This window comes from Thalassophryne amazonica, chromosome 4 (genome assembly GCF_902500255.1).
Source record: "Thalassophryne amazonica chromosome 4, fThaAma1.1, whole genome shotgun sequence".
In the NCBI taxonomy this organism is placed as follows: Eukaryota; Metazoa; Chordata; class Actinopteri; order Batrachoidiformes; family Batrachoididae; genus Thalassophryne; species Thalassophryne amazonica.
Genome location: NC_047106.1, coordinates 135,867,141 through 135,889,084, shown reverse-complemented (window position 1 = coordinate 135,889,084; position 21,944 = coordinate 135,867,141). Strand labels below are relative to the sequence as shown.

At 41.5% G+C, this 21,944-nt stretch overlaps 1 protein-coding gene across 1 annotated transcript in view; it reads right to left on the bottom strand.

The window, feature by feature from the left end:
- nlk2 (nemo-like kinase, type 2) overlaps window positions 1–21,944 on the bottom strand; it is a 106,387-nt gene that overhangs the window by 13,519 nt on the left and 70,924 nt on the right. Inside the window, 3 exon segments of the mRNA XM_034168636.1 lie at window positions 163–249; window positions 9,750–9,851; window positions 17,586–17,795. Of these exon segments, the coding sequence (XP_034024527.1) occupies window positions 163–249; window positions 9,750–9,851; window positions 17,586–17,795 (399 nt within the window).

Here is a 21,944-nt window from a genome sequence, read left to right as displayed (position 1 = left end):
ATATAATTGTAATTATCATCGTTACTCCAAGAAAAATTGATGAAAGGATGACACATGTCAGTAATGGAAGGCTGTATACAAGTTTATCATCCACATCCATATTTAGGCTACAATGACAAATTGAATGACTCTCATTAGCAAAGTGAGAATGTCATGACTGACCGGATCAAAGACCAGCATCCTGCAGAGGAGATGAACAGCTTCATGGGTTGCTTGGCTAGACAGTGTGTAGAGAACAGGGAGGGATGGCTGCAAACAGGAAACAAAACTCCATCAGTAAGACATTCATTAGTTTTACTGTAAAACACCTGGTCACTGGACTAGAGGCAAGGTACACACTGGACAGGACACCAGTCTATCACAGAGCCAACACAAAGACCACACAAACACATTCACACTCATGGGGTAAGGTCACATTAGCTACAAGCGACAGAGGCAAAGTGGCGACTTGCCATTCATTTTCAATGAGAGTGGGAATTTTTCAGCGAGTGGCAAGAGACAACAGCCACTCTTCTGCCAGCTAGACGCAGCCACAATAGACTTGGAGTCCATCTTATGCAAATACTGAGAGACGCAACACAGCAAGGGCCAATCAAAGTGAATAGGCAACGTTACATCAGCTGGTTGTTCGCGCCAACAAATTTATTCAAGATGGTGGAAAACTCGCCGAAACAGCTGGGTTTCTGTAATACATCTCTTTCCTACATATTTTGTTAAAGTTAGTGAGAAAAAAAAAAAACACTTCTACATCTAAAAATGTTGTTACTGTAACCAGATAACATCTCTGAAATGATTTACAAACCCTTCACCGAGATGCAAAGTGCAAGCCTCTGGAACACCCATCAAGCAAAAAAGCTTGTTGTTTGTAGCTAATGAGCTCGTCTACAATCAGGTGTACAAGTATAGTCCACTAGTGATCAAAATTCAACTTTGATTAAATCTTTTTTTCTATGTTCATAATTATCTCAAAACTATACATTTGTAGTAAATAATTGAATTTTTGAGTATCTGAAGTCAGAAATTTTTCTATGGGGACACAAAATTCACCTGACAATTTGGCTGATTCGCAATTGGTATGTTTCACAAATAATCAGGCAAGTAGGGATAAAAGCAAAAAATAAAAAATAAAAACAAACAAATAAAAAAATAAAAAAATAATCTTCTTAATGAAATTCATTTCACAGCCAAATCATAAGCTGTTCACTTCTAAGTTTTTGTAGAATACCTTTTGCGATTGCGTCCTAACGTTTAAGGTAAAACAAAGGTAAGACAGCTAAGTGTAGCGCAATGGCCTCAATTAGACCTGATTAAATAATATATATTAATCCTCTCTCAACCACAAAAACCCAATGGATGCAGAGACAGCGTTTCCACCTCAGTGGAGAAATTCCCAAGTCATCTGGAGATCTTACATCACCCCATGGTCCAACACTGCTTTCCAGAGAAAAACAAGGTTGTAATTTGTGATTTACATGACATGATAATGGCTTAACGTCAGAATCTGAGCCTCTCCAGGCCAGGAGAACCCCAAACCTTTATGGTCAAGCTAAGACAGGACCTCTCCTCATCCATGGGGGGACCCTTCCCCACAATCAGATGGGCCATAAATCGTTATTCTTCACAACTAACTTTTATCTTGAGTAAAGCAAAGACCTTTGGTTTGAAATAAGAACTGACATCAGTATGTCTCTCATTTATATCCAAAGACTTATAATGTTGTTGCATTTATTATTCAAACAAAATGCTTTGCATGTAGTCATTCCATTTATTGATGTGCTCATGTTAACTGATGTGTGTAACCTTTCTGCAGTATCTAAAATGCTGATGTTGAAGTACTCTGTTTATACAAAGGATGTGTTTAAATGTCTAGAATGATGTGTCCATTTGAGTGTTTTTGAACAAATAGTATTTCAAATTAATTAATGTGTTTAAATAGTTGAATCATTTGAGTTTGAGTCTGAGGACATGAAGTTTGTGAGACTACACCCACCCTAAATGGGTGGAGTTTGGTGATGTAAGTCGCCCTTTAAAAGATAGAACAGAGTCTTCTCTGCCCGCTCCGCTTTCCCTTTTTTTTCTGCGGCTCTTCTGCTCTCCTTCACTCTTCTGCAACTTTTTCCTCTCTCTTTTGCTTAACGCTTAATTTTATTTTGGGCCAAGAGACATTGCTAAGCTAAGCTACCACGTGGCATTCATTCATTCTTTACCTGTGGGACAAACTCAAAGTTTAACCTGACGCTTTTAAGGTGCGTCAAGCTTTTGAATTTTTAAGAGAACTTCCGAGCTGAGCTTTTCAAATTAAGAGCGAATTTACAGAAAAAGCGACTTTTCCTTTTTCATTCAATTTTCAACGCTCTTATTAAAGTTCTACGTTTTCTAAAGTCACAAAGACTTTAATTTGGCTCCAACCATTTTTGAATGAACCCTTTCTCAACAAACACCTTCCACCTCTGGGTCACAGCACACTGACACGCAGCTGATTCCAAACCTGACTGCAGCAGCTACGGCAAAACCAACCGACGCCAGCCCTGGGATCACCCTGGGACACCTTTGAGTGAACCCCTCCGACCCAGGTGAGCTCACGCTGCCTGATATCGATGACGGACGGAAGGAACCAGCCCTCCAACAGCAGCTACTCGACCCAGTCTAGGCTCCATGAACGAGTTCTGTTGTCAATGGGTACAGGTGGCTCCTCATGTCCTTTTTCTTTAAAAACATTCTTGTAATATTTTTCTTCATAATTGGCTTCAAAATTCATCACTAAATTTCAATCAGATTTATTTACTTAAAGTTTTAAGCTTCACCTCTTTCTTCCAACATCTCATGAGTGAGTAAGAAAATGGTTTCCCTGAATGAACGTATTTTTCATCACGTCTATAAAATGCCAGTCAAATGTTCATTTCTTGTATAAATTGTAAATAAATTGTAAATATTTTCTGCTGTGGTTGATTTTGGGTACAGAAGGAAACTCTTGGTCAACCATATTGAAGAATTCATGACTTTCAGATCAGAGATTGATTAAATTAAATCGAGACTAATTAATTTGAGACTGATAAATTAATGTTTAAATTATGGTACTTATGCCATATAAAAAAAAAAATAAGTGGTGCCCCATTAATGCTTAAATAATAAGTATTAAACCCTAAATCTATTATTTTGGTGACCTGTTATTTTGGGGCCTAATCCAGTCTAATTCAATTTGGGAGTTTAATTACTTATTCACTACAACTAAATGCTACATATAATTGGTCCCCATAGTTAGGCCTGAATAGATGTAAGGCAAAGTTTCTCCACTCAAATCAATAAAATAATCCACTACATTTACATTATTGGTGTCACGTGTGGAGGCTTTATCAATAAAAATGTTACATTTTATTGGTGCTCCGTGTGAGCGCGATTCAGTAAATTATTAATAAATTTATCCCAATAAATTTATTAATATTCATTAGTTTTATTGGTGCCCCATGTGGAGGCTTTATTATTAATATTCGTTACAGTTTTATTGATGCCCCGTGTGGAGGCATAAATTAATTACATAATCATTACATAAGAAAACAGCAAATTGTTCTGCTGTTGAACAGATTATATTTCATTCACTAAACATTGCTGCTTTTTTCGAATGCAGCCGTCAAATTATACAAAGACTTCAACCTACACATTATTTAAGTCCTTCAGGATAAATACATTTTAAGGGGACAGCTTTTCTACAGCTTTTACTTCATTCAACACCAATTAAAATCTCAGGGCTGGGTTTTTGATTTCCAGGGATGCATTCTGGAAGGATTTTTGAAGACCGATATCTCTGCCTCCACACACCCCCCCCCCCCCCCACACACACACATTTAGTTGTACTGCTTAATGTGTGTTGTATTTATATTTTCTTTTGCATATTTATACGTTTGATAAGATTACTAATCACAAGAGCCATAATCATTTTCATATTTTTGGCTTCGTTCATCCTAACTGACATGATTTTAAACCTAGAACCCCAAACAGACCCGACCTTAGACATTACATTAAAAGAAGATATTGCTTCACATCCCACTTTAGATATGCAGAAAACTTAAATTCAGTAAACTTATTTTGATATGGCTCATCAATTAAACTTAGTCCAGAACTATCACTCATCTTCAACCACTTATCCGGGATTGGGTCGTGGGGGCAACAGCTCTAGCAGGGGACCCCAGACTTCCCTTTCCTGGGTCACATTGACCACCCGACTGGGGGATCCCGAGGTGTTCCCAGGCCAGTCTGAAGATATAATCTCTCCACCTAGTCCCGGGTCTTCCCTGGGTTCTCCTCCCAGATGGATGTGCCTGGAACACCTCCCTAGGGAGGCACCCAGGGAGCTTCCTTACTAGATACCTGAATCACCTCAGCTCGCTCCTTTCAACGCGACGCAGCAGCAGCTCTACTCCAACCTCCCCATGGATGACTGAGCTTCTCACCCTATCTCTAAGGGAGACACCAGCCACTCTTTCCAAGTAAACCCATTTCGGCCACTTGTATGCGCGATCTAGTTGTTTCGGTCATGACCCAACCCTCATGACCATAGGTGAGAGTAAGAACGAAGACTGACCAGCAGATCAAGAGCTTCGCCTTTTTGCTCAGTTCTCTTCTTGTCACAACAGTACGGTAGAGCGAATGCAATGCTACCCCTGCTGCATCAATCAATCAATCAATCAATCAATCAATCAACTTTTTTCTTATATAGTGCCAAATCACAACAAACAGTTGCCCCAAGGCGCTCCATATTGCAAGGCAAGGCCATACAATAACCATGAAAAACCCCAACGGTCAAAACGACCCCCTATGAGCAAGCACTTGGCCACAGTGGGAAGGAAAAACTCCCTTTTAACAGGAAGAAACCTCCAGCAGAACCAGGCTCAGGGAGGGGCAGTCTTCTGCTGAGACTGGTTGGGGCTGAGGGAAAGAACCAGGAAAAAGACATGCCGAGAAGGGGGGCAGAGATCGATCACTAATAATTAAATGCAGAGTGATGCATACGGAGCAAAAAAAGAAAGAAACAGTGCATCATGGGAACCCCCCCACAGTCTACGTCTAAAGCAACATAACCAAGGGATGGTCCAGGGTCACCCGATCCAGCCCTAACTATAAGCCTTAGCGAAAAGGAAAGTTTTAAGCCTAATCTTAAAAGTAGAGAGGGTATCTGTCTCCCTGATCTGAATTGGGAGCTGGTTCCACAGGAGAGGAGCCTGAAAGCTGAAGGCTCTGCCTCCCATTCTACTCTTACAAACCCTAGGAACTACAAGTAAGCCCGCAGTCTGAGAGCGAAGCGCTCTAATGGGGTAATATGGTACTACGAGGTCCCTAAGATAGGATGGGACCTGATTATTCAAAACCTTATAAGTAAGAAGAAGAATTTTAAATTCTATTCTAGAATTAACAGGAAGCCAATGAAGAGAGGCCAACACGGGTGAGATATGCTCTCTCCTGCTAGTCCCCGTCAGTACTCTAGCTGCAGCATTCTGAACCAACTGAAGGCTTTTTAGGGAACTTTTAGGACAACCTGATAATAATGAATTACAATAGTCCAGCCTATAGGAAATAAATGCATGAATTAGTTTTTCAGCATCACTCTGAGACAAGACCTTTCTGATTTTAGAGATATTGCGTAAATGCAAAAAGGCAGTCCTACATATTTGTTTAATATGCGCTTTGAATGACATATCCTGATCAAAAATAACTCCAAGATTTCTCACAGTATTACTAGAGATCAGGGAAATGCCATCCAGAGTAACGATCTGGTTAGACACCATGCTTCTAAGATTTGTGGGGCCAAGTACAATAACTTCAGTTTTATCTGAGTTTAAAAGCAGGAAATTAGAGGTCATCCATGTCTTTATGTCTGTAAGACAATCCTGCAGTTTAGCTAATTGGTGTGTATCCTCTGGCTTCATGGATAGATAAAGCTGGGTATCATCTGCGTAACAATGAAAATTTAAGCAATACCGTCTAATAATACTGCCTAAGGGAAGCATGTATAAAGTGAATAAAATTGGTCCTAGCACAGAACCTTGTGGAACTCCATAATTAACTTTAGTCTGTGAAGAAGATTCCCCATTTACATGAACAAACTGTAATCTATTAGACAAATATGATTCAAACCACCGCAGCGCAGTGCCTTTAATACCTATGACATGCTCTAATCTCTGTAATAAAATTTTATGGTCAACAGTATCAAAAGCAGCACTGAGGTCCAACAGAACAAGCACAGAGATAAGTCCACTGTCCGAAGCCATAAGAAGATAATTTGTAACCTTCACTAATGCTGTTTCTGTACTATGATGAATTCTAAAACCTGACTGAAACTCTTCAAATAGACCATTCCTCTGCAGGTGATCAGTTAGCTGTTTTACAACTACCCTCTCAAGAATCTTTGAGAGAAAAGGAAGGTTGGAGATTGGCCTATAATTAGCTAAGATAGCTGGGTCAAGTGATGGCTTTTTAAGTAATGGTTTAATTACTGCCACCTTAAAGGCCTGTGGTACATAACCAACTAACAAAGATAGATTGATCATATTTAAGATTGAAGCATTAAATAATGGTAGGACTTCCTTGAGCAGCCTGGCAGGAATGGGGTCTAATAAGCATGTTGATGGTTTGGATGAAGTAACTAATGAAAATAACTCAGACAGAACAATCGGAGAGAAAGAGTCTAACCAAATACCGGCATCACTGAAAGCAGCCAAAGATTCTCAGGCCAATCTCACGCTCCATTCACCCCTCACTCATGAACAAGACCTAGAGGTACTTGAACTCCTTCACTTGGGGCAAGACAGCATTCCCTTCCCGGAGTAGACAATCCATTGGTTTCCTGCTGAGAACCATGGCCTCACATTTAGAGGCGGTGATCCTCATTCAAGCCACTTCACACTTGGCTGCGAACCAATCCACTGAGTGTTGGCTCTCACAAGCCGATGAACCCAACAGGACCACATCATCTGCAAAAAGCAGTGATGAGACCCTAAGCCCATCAAATTGGAAACCCTCCTGCCTCTGACTACACCTTGATATCCTGTCCATGAATATCACAAACAGGATTGGTGACAAGACGCAGCCCTGGTGGAGGCCAACCTCCACTGGAAACGAGTGTGACTTACTGCCAAGCACACGAACACAGCACTCGCATTGTGAGTACAGAGATTGGATGGCCATGAGAAGGGACCAACCTCACTCCATACTCCCGCAGTACCTCCCACAGTATCTCCCGGGGTACCCAATCACACACCTCCAAGTCCACAAAACACATGCAGACTGGATGGGCATACTCCCAGGCACCCTCCAGGATCCTTGTGAGAGTGAAGAGCTGGTCGGTTGTTCCATGACCAGGACAGAACCCGCATTGTTCCTCTACAATCAGAGGGTTCAATCAGGAACCTTCCTTTCCAGCCCCAGGAGTAGACTTTACCAGGGAGGTTGAGTAGTGTGATGCCTCTGTAATTGGCACACACTCTGGTTCCCTTTGTTAAATATGGGGACCAACAACCCAGTTTACCACTCCTTAGGCACTGTCCCAGACCTCAACGCAATGTTTAAGAGACGGCCCATCCAAGATAGTCTCCGCCTTGCCACAGTGGAGTTATTTGACTCCCTCAGTGACTTCCACCAGGGAAATTGATGATAATCCTCCATCATTTTCCAGCTCTGCCCCTACTATAGAGGGCCCTAGAGAGTGCTCCGGTCTGATGCAGGAGTTCCTCAAAGTGTTCCTTCCAGCAGCAGATTACATCCTCAGTTGAGGTCAACAAAGTCCCATCCTTACTGTAGGCGCTTGGATGGTTCCTCATTTTCCCTTCCTGAGGTGCCTCATGGCCTGCCAGAAGCACCTTGGTGCCGACTGAAAGTCCTTCTCCATGGTTGCTCCGAACTCCTCCCACACCCACTGCTTTGCCTCTCCCACAGCAGAGGCTGCTGCCCTTCGGGCCTGTCGGTGCCTTGCAACTGCCTCCGGAGTCCTCCGAGATAACATTTCCCGGAAGGACTCCTTCTGTCGGAGGGCTTTCCTGACCACCAGTGTCCACCACAGAGGGTTGCTGCCCCTTGAGGCACATAAGACCTTCAGCCCATAGCTCTCCGCTGCAGCTTTAGCAATGGAAGCTTTGAACATTGTCCATTTTGGTTCAATGCCCCAACCTTCACAGGGATGCTAGAAAAGCTCCGCTAGAGGTGTGAGTTGAAGATCTATCGGACAGTGGGCTCCTCCAGACATTCCCAGTTCACCCGCACTATCCGTTTGGGCTTACCAGGTCTGTCCACAGTCCTCCCCCACCGTCTGATCCAAATCACCACCAAATGGTGATCACTTGACAGCTGTGCCCCTCTCTTCACCCAAGTGTCCATAACATGCGGCCTCAGATCAGATGATACGATCACAAAATCAATCATCGATCTTCGACGTAGGGTGCTCTGGTACTATGTACGCTTATGAGCATCCTTGTGTTCGAACATGGTGTTCATTATGGACAGTCCTTGACTAGCACAGAAGTCCAATAACAAAGGACCATTCAACCATTTAGATCAGGGAGGCAGTTCCTCCCAATCACGCTTCTCCAGGTGTCTCTCATTGCCCACAAGTGCACTGAAGGACCCCCAGCAGAACAACCCCTACATTGTAGATTTTCCGCAAACTGTGAATTGCAAAACGTGAACACTGAAAAAAAAACCATCTCCCGAAACATGAAAGCACATCTCGCAAAATGTGAATTTCTTCAGGATTTGGTTTATGTGCTTGGCTGAAGAGCTAATGGTTTAAAGCTACCATCTGTTGGATGGCTGTGTGCCTCTTTCATCACACCACGCCACCCCTCGACTCACGCGTGTGTTTATTTCTTCATGTTTCCTATTAGTGGGTAAATAACCAATACTTGGTGAATTTTGCTTCATGATGATGGGAAGAGCCAACATCGATGGATCAAAAAGTGATGTCACTATGAACGCTTGGGTGCTGGGCACTTGACCTCCCCCCCCCAAAAAAAAAAAAAAAAAAAAAAATTTCTGATGAGAAAGGTTTTGTGATCAAGATTTTCTGAAGTAATAGATCCATAAAACTGAAATCCGTAAACTATTTAAACTGAAAGAAAATATATATAATGAATGATGTTCACATTTTGTGACTTACGTTTTGCAAGAGCTGCGTTCACATTTTGTGGGATATTTTATTTATGATTTGCACAAAATTATTAATGGTTTGCGGATGCTCACGGTTTGTGCAAATTTCCATGAATGTTTGCGGATAATTCACGGTTTGCAGCAGATGCATGTTTTGGGGTCAACAGGGTGTTTAAGCAACTTTCTTCAAAAAAAGAGGGTGGGATGATGCTCGGCTCTGGGCCCTCAAATGTGCAAATACGGTCATAATAATTATGATAATAATAAAAACACCTCTGGGCTTTGTGGTTTTTGTGGGTCTAAAGCAGCAATGCTTTCTGGGGATTGAACTCATCAACACAGTTTTGCACTTGACCACACATCATTTTTAAGCCAAAGTACCCACACAAGTACAAGTGGAACTTTGACATCGTAGAAGATGTGTGTAAAAATAACATATTCATCAGGTAGAGACTACAAATGTTGGTTGTATTGTGCTCTGCACCACTTTGCACCATATGGGGCCCAAGTCCCAGATTTCATCTTTCATATAGACGCACTTTTTATTTCATTTAATCTAACCTTTATTTAACCAGTTAACCACTTAAAAGCTTCCATGCAAATATACACCATTGTACCTGTTTTTGAGGTCCTCTGAGAATGTGTGCACGAGCACCTTCACATGCTGTCCTCATTGCCTCCATAGAAGGAGTCCCCAACAGGTCAGTGATTAAATCCAGCTACAAGGCAACAACAGAAAAAACACAGTCACGAACACAATAAAACCAATAGACTGGGTAACAAATTTGCATTCAAGAGTCAGAGGCAGACAAACATTTCTTTTGTTCCTCACACTACAGTTAGAATATAAGAGTTTAAAAAGAAAACTACAGTTGATAAAACTAATTCCACTAAAACACGGGGAGGTGGGTAACATGAACATGAACCAGATCACCAAGTACCACATTTACCACACAAAAATAACAACAAAATACAGCACAAAGGTGAAAAGAGCTCCAGGCTAAGTTAATGTTTGCCACTAAGAGTTTAGAAAAAATGTGAGCATAATTCCTACCAAGGCAACAGCCCAACAAGAAACAGTAAGTGGTATTTAAGGTATATCGGGATGGACAGGTGAAGAATGCTGCAAGTCAGAATGTCAACCAAGAAGTAGTCCAGATGAAAAAAAAAAACAACACAGAACGATAGTGGCACAAAGACATAGAAAAATATATTTAGTAGGTGTGAACTGTCTAGCTGCAGAGATATGTTTTCTGGGAATTGCTGAAATTCTGGATGCAGACCTTACCCCCAATTACAGGTAAACCTCATTAACTCGCGTGAGTTGGAGGCCACAAAATGGGACCGTGAGTTATCAGAAACCACAAATAAATGAGGCTGACCAAAAAAAACACACAAACTAAAAAAACCCCTTCAAATCAGCATACCTTGCCATATTACAATAGTTTCGACCATTTGAAGCTTAATTCCTTCCTGAATGGTGATAATTTCTTCATCTGGAGCTGGTTTTGGATCTTTTTCTTCCTACTCCAGCTGCTGCACTTCAGCGATGAGGGCTTTGTCAGTGCGGATGATTCTGGACGATTTGAAGTTTTTAGATGTAACTCTTTAGATATTTACTGCCAGTTCAGATTTGGCTGGAATTTACACACATGCCAGCCACACGTGTGGCCAGAATTTACACGAAATTACAGAATTGTAGAATTTGTGTGGCGGGTGTGTGTGTGTGTGTGTGTGTGTGGTGGGCGCGTGTGTGAATTCTGGCGAAATCTGAACTGTCAGTAAGGATCTAAAGAGCATCCAAAAACTTACACTCGTCCACACAGAATCGTCCGCCCTCATAGCTGACATGCAGCAGCCAGAGGAGGAAGAAGAAATCATCGTCCAGAATCATCAGCACTGACGACCCCTCCAAAAATGGTCCAACCAAAACTGACTTTTAAACAGCAATCTAAATTTTCAGGGTCCACAAAGCGACTGCGGCTAAATCTGAAACACGACTTACGCAAACGCAAGTTAACGAGGTTTACCTGTATATCAGACATTGTTACACTCAGACATGTGACGACTGATGCAGCATATTAAAAGAAACAATAACCAGGGTGGGGATGGGACATACTGTATTGTTATCTATATATTGCTAGAATTTCTTCCCATGATAGGATTGTCATCTCCCAATACAGTGAGGCAAATAGGAATTTCATCCAGTGTTGATTTTGCAAGTTTTCCCACCCACAAAGAATGGAGAGGTCTGTAATTTTTTATCATAGGTACACTTCAACTGTGAGAGATAGAATCTAAAAAGTATTCAGAAAATCACAGTGTACGATTTTTAAATAATTCATTTGCATTTTATTGCATGAAATAAGTATTTGATCACAAACCAACCAGTAAGAATTCTGGCTCACACAGACCTGTTAGTGTTTTTTTTAAGAAGCCCTCCTCTTCTGCACTCTTTACCTGTATTACGTGCACCTGTTTAAACTCATTACCTGTATAAAAGACACCTGTCCACACAGTCAATCACACTCCAACCTGTCCACCATGGCCAAGACCAAAGAGCTGTCTAAGGACACCAGGGACAAAATTGTAGACCTGCACAAGGCTGGGATGGACTACAGGACAACAGGCAAGAAGCTTGGTGAGAAGACAACAACTGTTGGCATAATAATTAGAAAATAGAAAAAACACAAGATGACTGTCAGTCTTCCTCGGTCTGGGGCTCCATGCAAGATCTCACCTCATGGGGTAAGGATGATTCTGAGAAAGCTCAGACCTACACAGGAGGACCGGGTCAATAACCTGGTCAGAGAGGGACCACAGTCGCAAAGGTTACATTAGTAACACACTACGCTGTCATGGTTTAAAATCCTGCAGGACAAGCAAGGTCCCCCTGCTCAAGCAAGAACATGTCCAGGCCTGTTTGAAGTTCACAAGTGACCATCTGGATGATCCAGAGGAAGCATGGGACAAGGTCATGTGGTCAGATAAGACCAAAATAGAGCTTTTTGGAATCAACTCCACTCGCTGTGTTTGGAGGATGAGAACAACCCCAAGAACACTGTCCCAACCGTGAAGCATGGGGGTGGAAACAATTTTTGGGGGTGCTTTTCTGCAAAAGGAACAGGACGACTGCACCGTATTGAAGGGAGGATGGATGGGGTCATGCATCGCGAGAGTTTGGCAAACAACCTCCATCCCTATTCTAGAATAGAATTTAAAATTCTTCTTTTTACTTATAAGGTTTTGAATAATCAGGTCCCATCTTATCTTAGGGACCTCATAGTACCATATCACCCCAATAGAGCGCTTCGCTCTCAGACTGCAGGCTTACTTGTAGTTCCTAGGGTTTGTAAGAGTAGAATGGGAGGCAGAGCCTTCAGCTTTCAGGCTCCTCTCCTGTGGAACCAGCTCCCAATTCAGATCAGGGAGACAGACACCCTCTCTACTTTTAAGATTAGGCTTAAAACTTTCCTTTTTGCTAAAGCTTATAGTTAGGGCTGGATCAGGTGACCCTGAACCATCCCTTAGTTATGCTGCTATAGACTTAGACTGCTGGGGGGTTCCCATGATGCACTGTTTCTTTTTCTTTTTGCTCTGTATGCACCACTCTGCATTTAATCATTAGTGATCAATCTCTGCTCCCCTCCACAGCATGTCTTTTTCCTGTTTCTCTCCCTCAGCCCCAACCAGTCCCAGCAGAAGACTGCCCCTCCCTGAGCCTGGTTCTGCTGGAGGTTTCTTCCTGTTAAAAGGGAGTTTTTCCTTCCCACTGTAGCCAAGTGCTTGCTCACAGGGGGTCGTTTTGACCGTTGGGGTTTTACATAATTATTGTATGGCCTTGCCTTACAATATAAGGCGCCTTGGGGCAACTGTTTGTTGTGATTTGGCGCTATATATAAAAAAAAATTGATTGATTGATCCCTCAGTGAGAGCATTGAAGATGGGTCGTGGCTGGGTCTTCCAGCATGACAATAACCCAAAACACACAGTCAGGGCAACTAAGGAGTGGCTCTGTAAAAAGCATTTCAAGGTCCTGGAGTGGCCTGGCCAGTCTCCAGACCTGAACTCAATAGAAAATCTTTGGAGGGAGCTGAAACTTGAAACCTGAAAAATCTGGAGAAGATCTGTATGGAGGAGTGGACCAAAATCCCTGCTGCAGTGTGCAAACTTGGTCAAGAACTACAGGAAACATCTGACCTCTGTAACTGCAAACAAAGATTTCTGTAGCAAATATTAAGGTCTGTTTTTCTATTGTAAATTTCATGCAATAAAATGCAAATCAATTATTTAAAAATCAATGTGATTTTCTGAACACTTTTTTTTTTTTAATTCTGTCTCTCACAGTTGAAGTGTACCTACGATAAAAATTACAGACCTCTCCATTCTTTGTAGGTGGGAAAATTTGCAAAATCGACAGTGGATCAAATAATTTGCAACACTGAACATGCCCTTTTCAGTATATTGTATTCCAAACACCATAGTAATCTCCCTGAAGTGCTCATTTCATTGGGTGCAGAAAAAGCATTTGATAAAGTGGAATGGGAGTACCATTTTACAGTCCTGAATAAATTTGGTTTTGATGATTGATTTATTTCTTGGATTTGTCTCTTGTGTACTCCCCACCCCCCACCCTCTGTCTGTACTAATAATGTAAAATCCGACTATTGTACCCTGTCAAGTTGTACTAATAATGTAAAATCCAACTATTGTACCCTGTCAAGTTGTACTAATAATGTAAAATCCGACTATTGTACCCTGTCAAGTGGTACACATCAAGGTTGTCTCCTCTTTACTTTAGTAATAGAGTCACTATCAATAAGTCTCAGAACCTTTTCCTTGTTCCAGGGTGTGACTTTTGGGAGTACAGAACATGAAGTTGCTCTGTATGCAGATGATTCACTTTTATATGTCACAAATCCAACTAGTCATTTAACATCTACTATGGCAGCGCTCCAACATTTTGGCTCTTTTTCTAGTTATAGACTTAACACACAAAAAAGTGAATGCTTGCCTATAAATCTAGCTGCATAGTGACTCAGACAAACTGTTGAATGGGTGAATGCAAGGCATCATTGTATAGTGTTTCTGATGCAGATGGAAAAGCGCTATATAAATGCAGTCCATTTACCATCATTCTTATCCATATCCTTTTAGAAATCTATAGCTCAAATGAGTTCCTCATTTATATGGGAAGGTAAAACTCCAAGAACACGTAAATCATTATTACAATAATATCAGCTCAGTAGAGGTCTGTCTTTACCTAATTTGATGTTTACTGGCTAAAAGGTCCTCATACAACTTGGTGCCAGTTAGAAGCTCAGTCGTGTTTATCTACCTTTCTTCCTACCTTATTATTTTCTTCCCTTCCTGTGTCTCTGTCTCAGTACACAGATAATCCTGTTGTACTTGCCTCTCTTAAAATATGGTATCAATTTTGACTTCACTTCAAATGTGTTTCTGCTTCTGCTCGTGGCCTTTTATCTAATAATCACCTCTTTTGTCCTTCCTTCCCTCGATGCTGCATTTCATCTATGGGGTAAGAAGGGCATTAATCGTTTCTGTGATCTTTTGAAGGACATTTCTTAATTTTACTGATATGTCTTCCTTATATGTCTTGCCCTCACCTCATTTATATCGTTTTTTTTTTTTCTTTTCTTTTTTCAAATTAGCCATTGTGCATCTACTATTTTTCAGGAGTTCCCCTCTCAGCCCCCTAAACATCCTTGGGAGGACCTCTTTAGACTTATGCCCCATGAGAAAGCTCTGATCTGTTTATATTGCCCCAAACTTGAACCATATTGGATTTTGAGGTTATTGCTCACATTCTTGGAGTCAGGATAGAACCTTGTCCACTGATCGCTATTTTTGGAGTACCTAGAGTCGCCACTTTGTCCTTTACTAACTAAGTCGGATGTATTATCAGTTATCAAGTTGTTCACCAATGAATATAGCTTTATACACCCTGAAGAAAACCATAGTATGGTTTTCTGAAGGGTGTAAAAAGCCATATTCATTGGTTAACAACTTGATAACGATTTTATCATATACAGTGGTCCCTCGTTTATTGCAGGAGTTACATTCTAAAAATAACCTGCAATAGGCGAAATCCGTAGTCAGCGTTATTTTTTTACAATTATTACAGATGTTTTAAGGCTGTAAAACCCCTCACTACACACTTTATACACTTTTCTCTCCTGTGTAAGCACTCAAAGTTCAAACCTTAGTAGAAAAAAAAAAAAAAAAAAAAAAAAGAACGTTTTCCTATAAATAATTATGATGGCTTTTAGAACTAACAAATTTAATTTTAACAATCAACCTACAAGGTTGGACACGTAAGAAATTATTAATAGTGACTCACCAGTATTTAACAGTTCCTCTGACCGCGCCTCTTTGTCGTGGCATCGCTCAGCTGTCCAGATTGGCTGATTACTCGGGTGGTATGAAAAATATTACCCGTCCATGAAAAGGGTGTATTGCAATTTATTCTTCAGTGTTTTATCCAATCATACTGGCATATCATTTATAGGTATATGATAATTACCTTTACCTCACTGCTAGCATGACGCAAAATATTACTGTCCTGGAAAACTACACATCCCCCATCTATTTCTTTATGGGTGCAAGAGCTCATGTTTTTTTTAAAATTTTATTCAGATTTTAAGATTTGCATAAAAAAAATTAACCCAGAACACAAAACAGAGCAATCTGAGCACAAAATACAGTTTTACCAAATTGCACAAACATAACAGTACTGTACATCACTTCGCTAATCAGTCAGTCGAGTTGAGCTTAAGGCACGCCACTGCAGTGAGCCTGAGCCTCTTTGTATAATGCCATTCAGATCTGCAGGTAAGTATTCAAGCAGGGGCCCCCATACATCAAGAAAGAGTTCATCATTACCTTTTAATTTTGCAGAGTCTTTCCATGGGTAGAATTCTAAAGATTTCTTTATATCACTGTGTGACAGTTGGCGGTTTATCATTTATCCAATTAAAAAGTATACATTTTCGTGCCAAAAATAGTAATTTACTCAATAATTTAGATTTATTTTTCCCCTTTAAAGGTGGAAGCCCCAACAAGAACTGACCTGGATCCTTACACACCTTACTTTTCAAAATACAATTTATTTCCTTAGCAATACAAGACCAGAATTTAGAAATCTTTGGGCAGAGGCAATGCAGATAGGTCCCATCATTTTCTGACATTTAATACATAGAGGTGAGCTCATGTTTTTTTAAACTTGGAAAAAAAAAAAAAAAATCAAATTTAGACTCCCTCAAATTTAGAGGGAGGGCTGATTGTTGGGTGTGCGTGTGTGTTTGTATGTGTGTACACTCCCAGCCCTGGTTTTTTGTCTGTGTCTTGTGATTTGGTCCTGTCTCAGCTCATATCTGTATTCCATTGTGGCTCATCCTTGATCGGTCTTTGTCATCACTGTCTCTGTCACTCATCCTTTGTCTGTGGTTAATCGTCATGTTCCCCTGTCTCTGTCTCTCATCCGTGTGTGTCTTCCAGGTGTCTGTTTGAGTTATGTTCCCCTGTCCCAAGTCCTCTGGTCTTAGTGTTCCTGATCTTTGGGGGGCAGCACATCCAAGAAGGAAACATCCAACAAACTGATCAGGCAGGTTGGCTCCAAGATGGACTCTCTGGTGACGGTGGCAGAGAAGAGAACACTGGACAACCTGCTGGACATCATGGACCTCTGCACACAGTCATCAGTAACCAGAGGAGCCTCTTCAGCCACAGACTGCTCCTTCCCAAGTGCAGGACCAACAGACTGAAAAACTCCTTTATCCCTCAGGGGGAGGAGGACTAACAGGAAGATGGAGGACGGGAAGGAGAGGAACAGTAGTAGCCAGTAAACCAGTAGCGAGCAGTATTTCTGGTATTTACATTTGTGTATTTATATTTATATTTAAAAATTGTTAGTTTCAATTTTGATAGTCTGTGTGCTTCTTACCCTGTGTGCTGCTATACAATGCTGCTGAAACCTTAATTTCCCTGAGGGAGTAATAAAAGGAATTAATAAAAGTTCTACCTATAATCTCATCTAATATAACAAATAAGAGCAGGAATCTCAATGAGAAAGGAGTTGGTCGACCAATATGTAGGTCTTGGTTTGATTACTGGTCATACTACCAGTCTGTGTCCTTGGCCAAGACACTTCTGTACTGTCCCAGTCCACCCAGCTGTAAATGGGTGCTGGCCTTGGCTGAGAAATAACCTGTGATGAATTGGGGACGTCAACGATGCTGCTCCATTTACTGCCATAGAATCTGTGGAGAAGCAGCCGCCACCATCTGGCCTAAGGGCAGATCTAGGACTGATTTAATTATTTACTTGATGCAAAAAAGTGGCATCTCTCATGCTCAAACAATGGATAAATTTCAGTGTTGCACAAAAACTGAGTAATGGGGAGACATTCAGTCGAAGAATCCAGAATGTGTTACCTGTTGAATGGGACTTTGGGCTTGGAACAGGATGCGACGTCCCAGCAGCTCAGCAAAAATGCATCCCACAGACCAGATGTCAATGGAGTTGGAGTAGTGGCGGCTTCCCATGAGGATCTCTGGGGCTCTGTAGTACTGTGTCACTACCTCCTGAGTCATGTGCCGTGACTCGTCAGTCTCCTCCACACGGGCCAGGCCAAAATCACAGATCTTGAGGACAATAAGACACAGGTCACAACAGCAGTACTGAGCATATTTAGTCTATTTTTTCCTCACAGGTTCTTCCCAAGAATGGCTCAAACACAGAACAATGTCAGAATAAAATCTGTGCTTCCAACATTTGCACAGGCTGCTATACTTGACAAATTCACAAACAGACTAAATTTGTCCATTTAAAAAAAAAGAAAAAAAAAGAGGTTTAATAAGGTAGTCTGAGCTATTTGTTTTTCTTTTATCAATTTTACATGAATAACCAGCTGTCACACTGCAGCATGTACACGTAAAGGTTTTAAGTATTTTAAATGTGTATACAAATTTGATTTTACACAAAAATTAGAACTTACTTCAATACAAGATGAAGTAAATTCCAGTGGTAAATTCCAGATAATTTCATTGCTGACAAAGTATTTATTTTGGGTGAAATAAATAGCATTTTACAGGTGACATGAATTAGGCAGCGCAAGGTTGAAAGTTACAGCTGGTCAATAACCTGAAGAGAGCTAGGACCACAGTCACAAAGATTACATTAGTAACACATGATGCTGTCATGGTTTAAAATCCTGCAGGGCAGCAAGGTCACCCTGCTCAAGCCAGCACATGTCCAGGCCCGTTTGAAGTTCACCAGTGACCATCTGGATGATCCAGAGGAGGCATGGGAGAAGGTCATGTGGTCAGATGAGACCAGAATAGATCTTTTTGGAATCAACTCCACTTACCATGTTTAGAGGATCAGAACAACCCCAAGAAAACCATCGCAATCATGAAGCATGGGGGTGGAAACATCATACTCTGGGGGTGCTCTTCTGCAAAGGGGACAGGACGACTGCACCGTATTGAAGGATGGATGGATGAGGTCATGTATTGCGAGATTTTGGCAAACAACCTCCTTCCCTCAGTAAGAGCATTGAAGATGGGTCATGGCTGGGTCTTCCAGCATGACAATGACCCCAAACACACAGGCAGAGCAACTAAGGAGGGGCTCTGTAAGAAGCATTTCAAGGTCCTGGAGTGACCTGGCCAGTATCCAGACCTGAACTCAATAGAAAATCTTTGGAGGGAGCTGAAACTCCAAACCTGAAAGATCTAGAGAAGATCTGTATGGAGGAGTGGACCAAAATCCCTGCTGCAGTGTGTGTAAACCTGGTGAAAAACTACAGGAAACATTTGACCTCTGTAATTGCAAACAAAGGCTGCAATTACTGTACTGGCTACTGTACCAAATATTAACACTGATTTTCACAGGTGTTCAAATACTTATTTGCAGCAGTAACATACAAATAAATGATTAAAAAAAATATCATACATTTTTTAGATTATGTCTCTCACAGTGGACATGCACCTAAGATGAAAATGTCAGACCCCTCAATGATTTCGAAGTGGGGGAACTTGCAAAATTGCAGGGTGTTCAAATACTTATTTTCCTCACTGTATATATATATATATATATATATATATATATATATATATATATATACACACACACACACACACACACACGAGGTCTGTTAGAAAAGTATCCGACCTTTTTATTTTTTTCAAAAACCTGATGGATCAGAATCACGTGTGCTCGCATGAGCCAACCTTGAACCTTCGTGAGCATGTGTGAATTTTTTCACGCCTGTCAATTGCGTCATTTCCTGGTAAGCAGCCTTTGTGTGAGGTGTGTGTCGTGCGCTCGGCGTTTTTTCTTTCCAAGGAAAAAGACGGAACGACTGGAGCAGCGCAACTGCATCAAATTTTGCCAGAAACTGGGCGACAGCCAGGTGGAAACCAATCGGAAGATTCAGACGGCTTTCGGTGACGATCCTATGGGCATCACACAGATTAAGGAGTGGTACAACCGGTTTAAAGACGTCCGCACAACGGTGGAGAGCACGCCACGCTCCGGTCAGCCATCAACATGCTGAAATGACCAGATCATTTCCAAAGTGAACGCTGTAGTGATGCGGGACCATCGTGTGACTATCCGAAAAATTGCGGAAGAGGTGGGCATCAGCACTTTTTCGGCACATTCCACTGTGACAGAAGATTTGGCCATGAAAAGAGTGGCAGTGAAATTCATGCCGATGGCTTCGGCACAAAGCTGACGGAGCAAAAGTGCCACCGTGTTGAAGTCTCACAGGACATGTTGTGACATGCCCAGCTCTTCCACAATTTCTCGGATAGTCACACGACTGAAAAGCCACCGAAAGCCGTCTGAGTCTTCTGAATGGTGGAAGAGGTGGGCATAATTTTTCGGAGTCCAGCATGTCCTGTGAGAATTCAACACAGTGGCGCTTTTGCTCCATCAGCAGCTTTGTGCCGAAGCCATCGGCATGAATTTCACTGCCACTCTTTTCATGGCCAAATCTTCTGTCACAGTGGAAAGCCGTCTGAATAATCTGAATGGTTTCCACCTGGCTGTCGCCCAGTTTCTGGCAAAATCTGATGCAGTCGCGCTGCTCCAGTTGTTCCGCCATTTTCCTTGCAAAGAAAATCTAACGAGAGACTCCACCCATCCTCACACAAAGGCTGCTTACAAGCAAATGACGCAATCGACAGGCATGAGCACGAAGGTTCAAGGTTGGCTCATGCAAGCACACGTGATTCAAATCCATCAGGTTTTGGGAAAAAATAAAAAGGTTGGATACTTTTCTAACAAACCTCGTATATATACGTATACAGACACACACACACACACACTTATTTACATGCATTAGTATTATATTATTAATAATTAAAGGCAGTGGTGGTTCTACACTGAATTATTCCCTGGGCGAGACACCGTCCAAACGCCCTCCCCCACAAAAACCCCCCCACAAAATATTACACAGCCAGTCATTTTTTATTATTAATATTTTAGAAGTACCCCTGAAATTGCAATTGAAATTGAAATCACCGCAAGCTACAATATAACTCTTATACAAAACATAAATATAAAACAAAAATAAAATTCAATTAAAAAAATGTTACATTGTTGGCTGTGCGACAGCATACGCATGCTCAATATTTACATGTTCTGCCTGCCAGACAAAAGTGTTCTGCCACCGGTGGAAACACAAACCAAGCCAAAACTAACTGTTCCAACCCATACCATAACGACCCAGGCCGCTTGGTGGAAACAGAGCTGTCACCAAAAAAAAAAATGAGGTGGGCTTCATAGATAATTGGCAAAGCTTCTGGGGAAAACCTGGTCTTGTTAGGAGAGACGGCATCCATCCCACTTTGGATGGAGCAGCTCTCATTTCTAGAAATCTGGCCAATTTTCTTAAATCCTCCAAACCGTGACTATCCAGGGTCGGGACCAGGAAGCAGAGTTGTAGTCTTATACACCTCTCTGCAGCTTCTCTCCCCCTGCCATCCCCTCATTGCCCCATCCCCGTAGAGACGGTGCCTGCTCCCAGACCACCAATAACCAGCAAAAATCTATTTAAGCATAACAATTCAAAAAGAAAAAAATAATATAGCACCTTCAACTGCACCACAGACTAAAACAGTTAAATGTGGTCTATTAAACATTAGGTCTCTCTCTTCTAATTCCCTGTTAGTAAATGATATAATAATTGATCAACATACTGATTTATTCTGCCTTACAGAAACCTGGTTACAGCAGGATGAATATGTTAGTTTAAATGAGTCAACACCCCGGAGTCACACTAACTGCCAGAACGCTCGTAGCACGGGCCGAGGCGGAGGATTAGCAGCAATCTTCCATTCCAGCTTATTAATTAATCAAAAACCCAGACAGAGCTTTAATTCATTTGAAAGCTTGACTCTTAGTCTTGTCCATCCAAATTGGAAGTCCCAAAAACCAGTTTTATTTGTTGTTACCTATCGTCCACCTGGTCGTTACTGTGAGTTTCTCTGTGAATTTTTGGACCTATTGTCTGACTTAGTGCTTAGCGCAGATAAGATAATTATAGTGGGCGTTTTAACATCCACACAGATGCTGAGAATGACAGCATCAACACTGCATTTAATCTATTGTTAGACTCGATTGGCTTTGCTCAAAATGTAAATGAGTCCACCCACCACTTTAATCATACCTTAGATCTTGTTCTGACTTATGGTATGGAGCCGATTATTCTTTATACACTTTATACATGCTTTATACAGCTTTCAGGCTCCTCACCTCTGGAACCAGCTCCCAATTCGGATCAG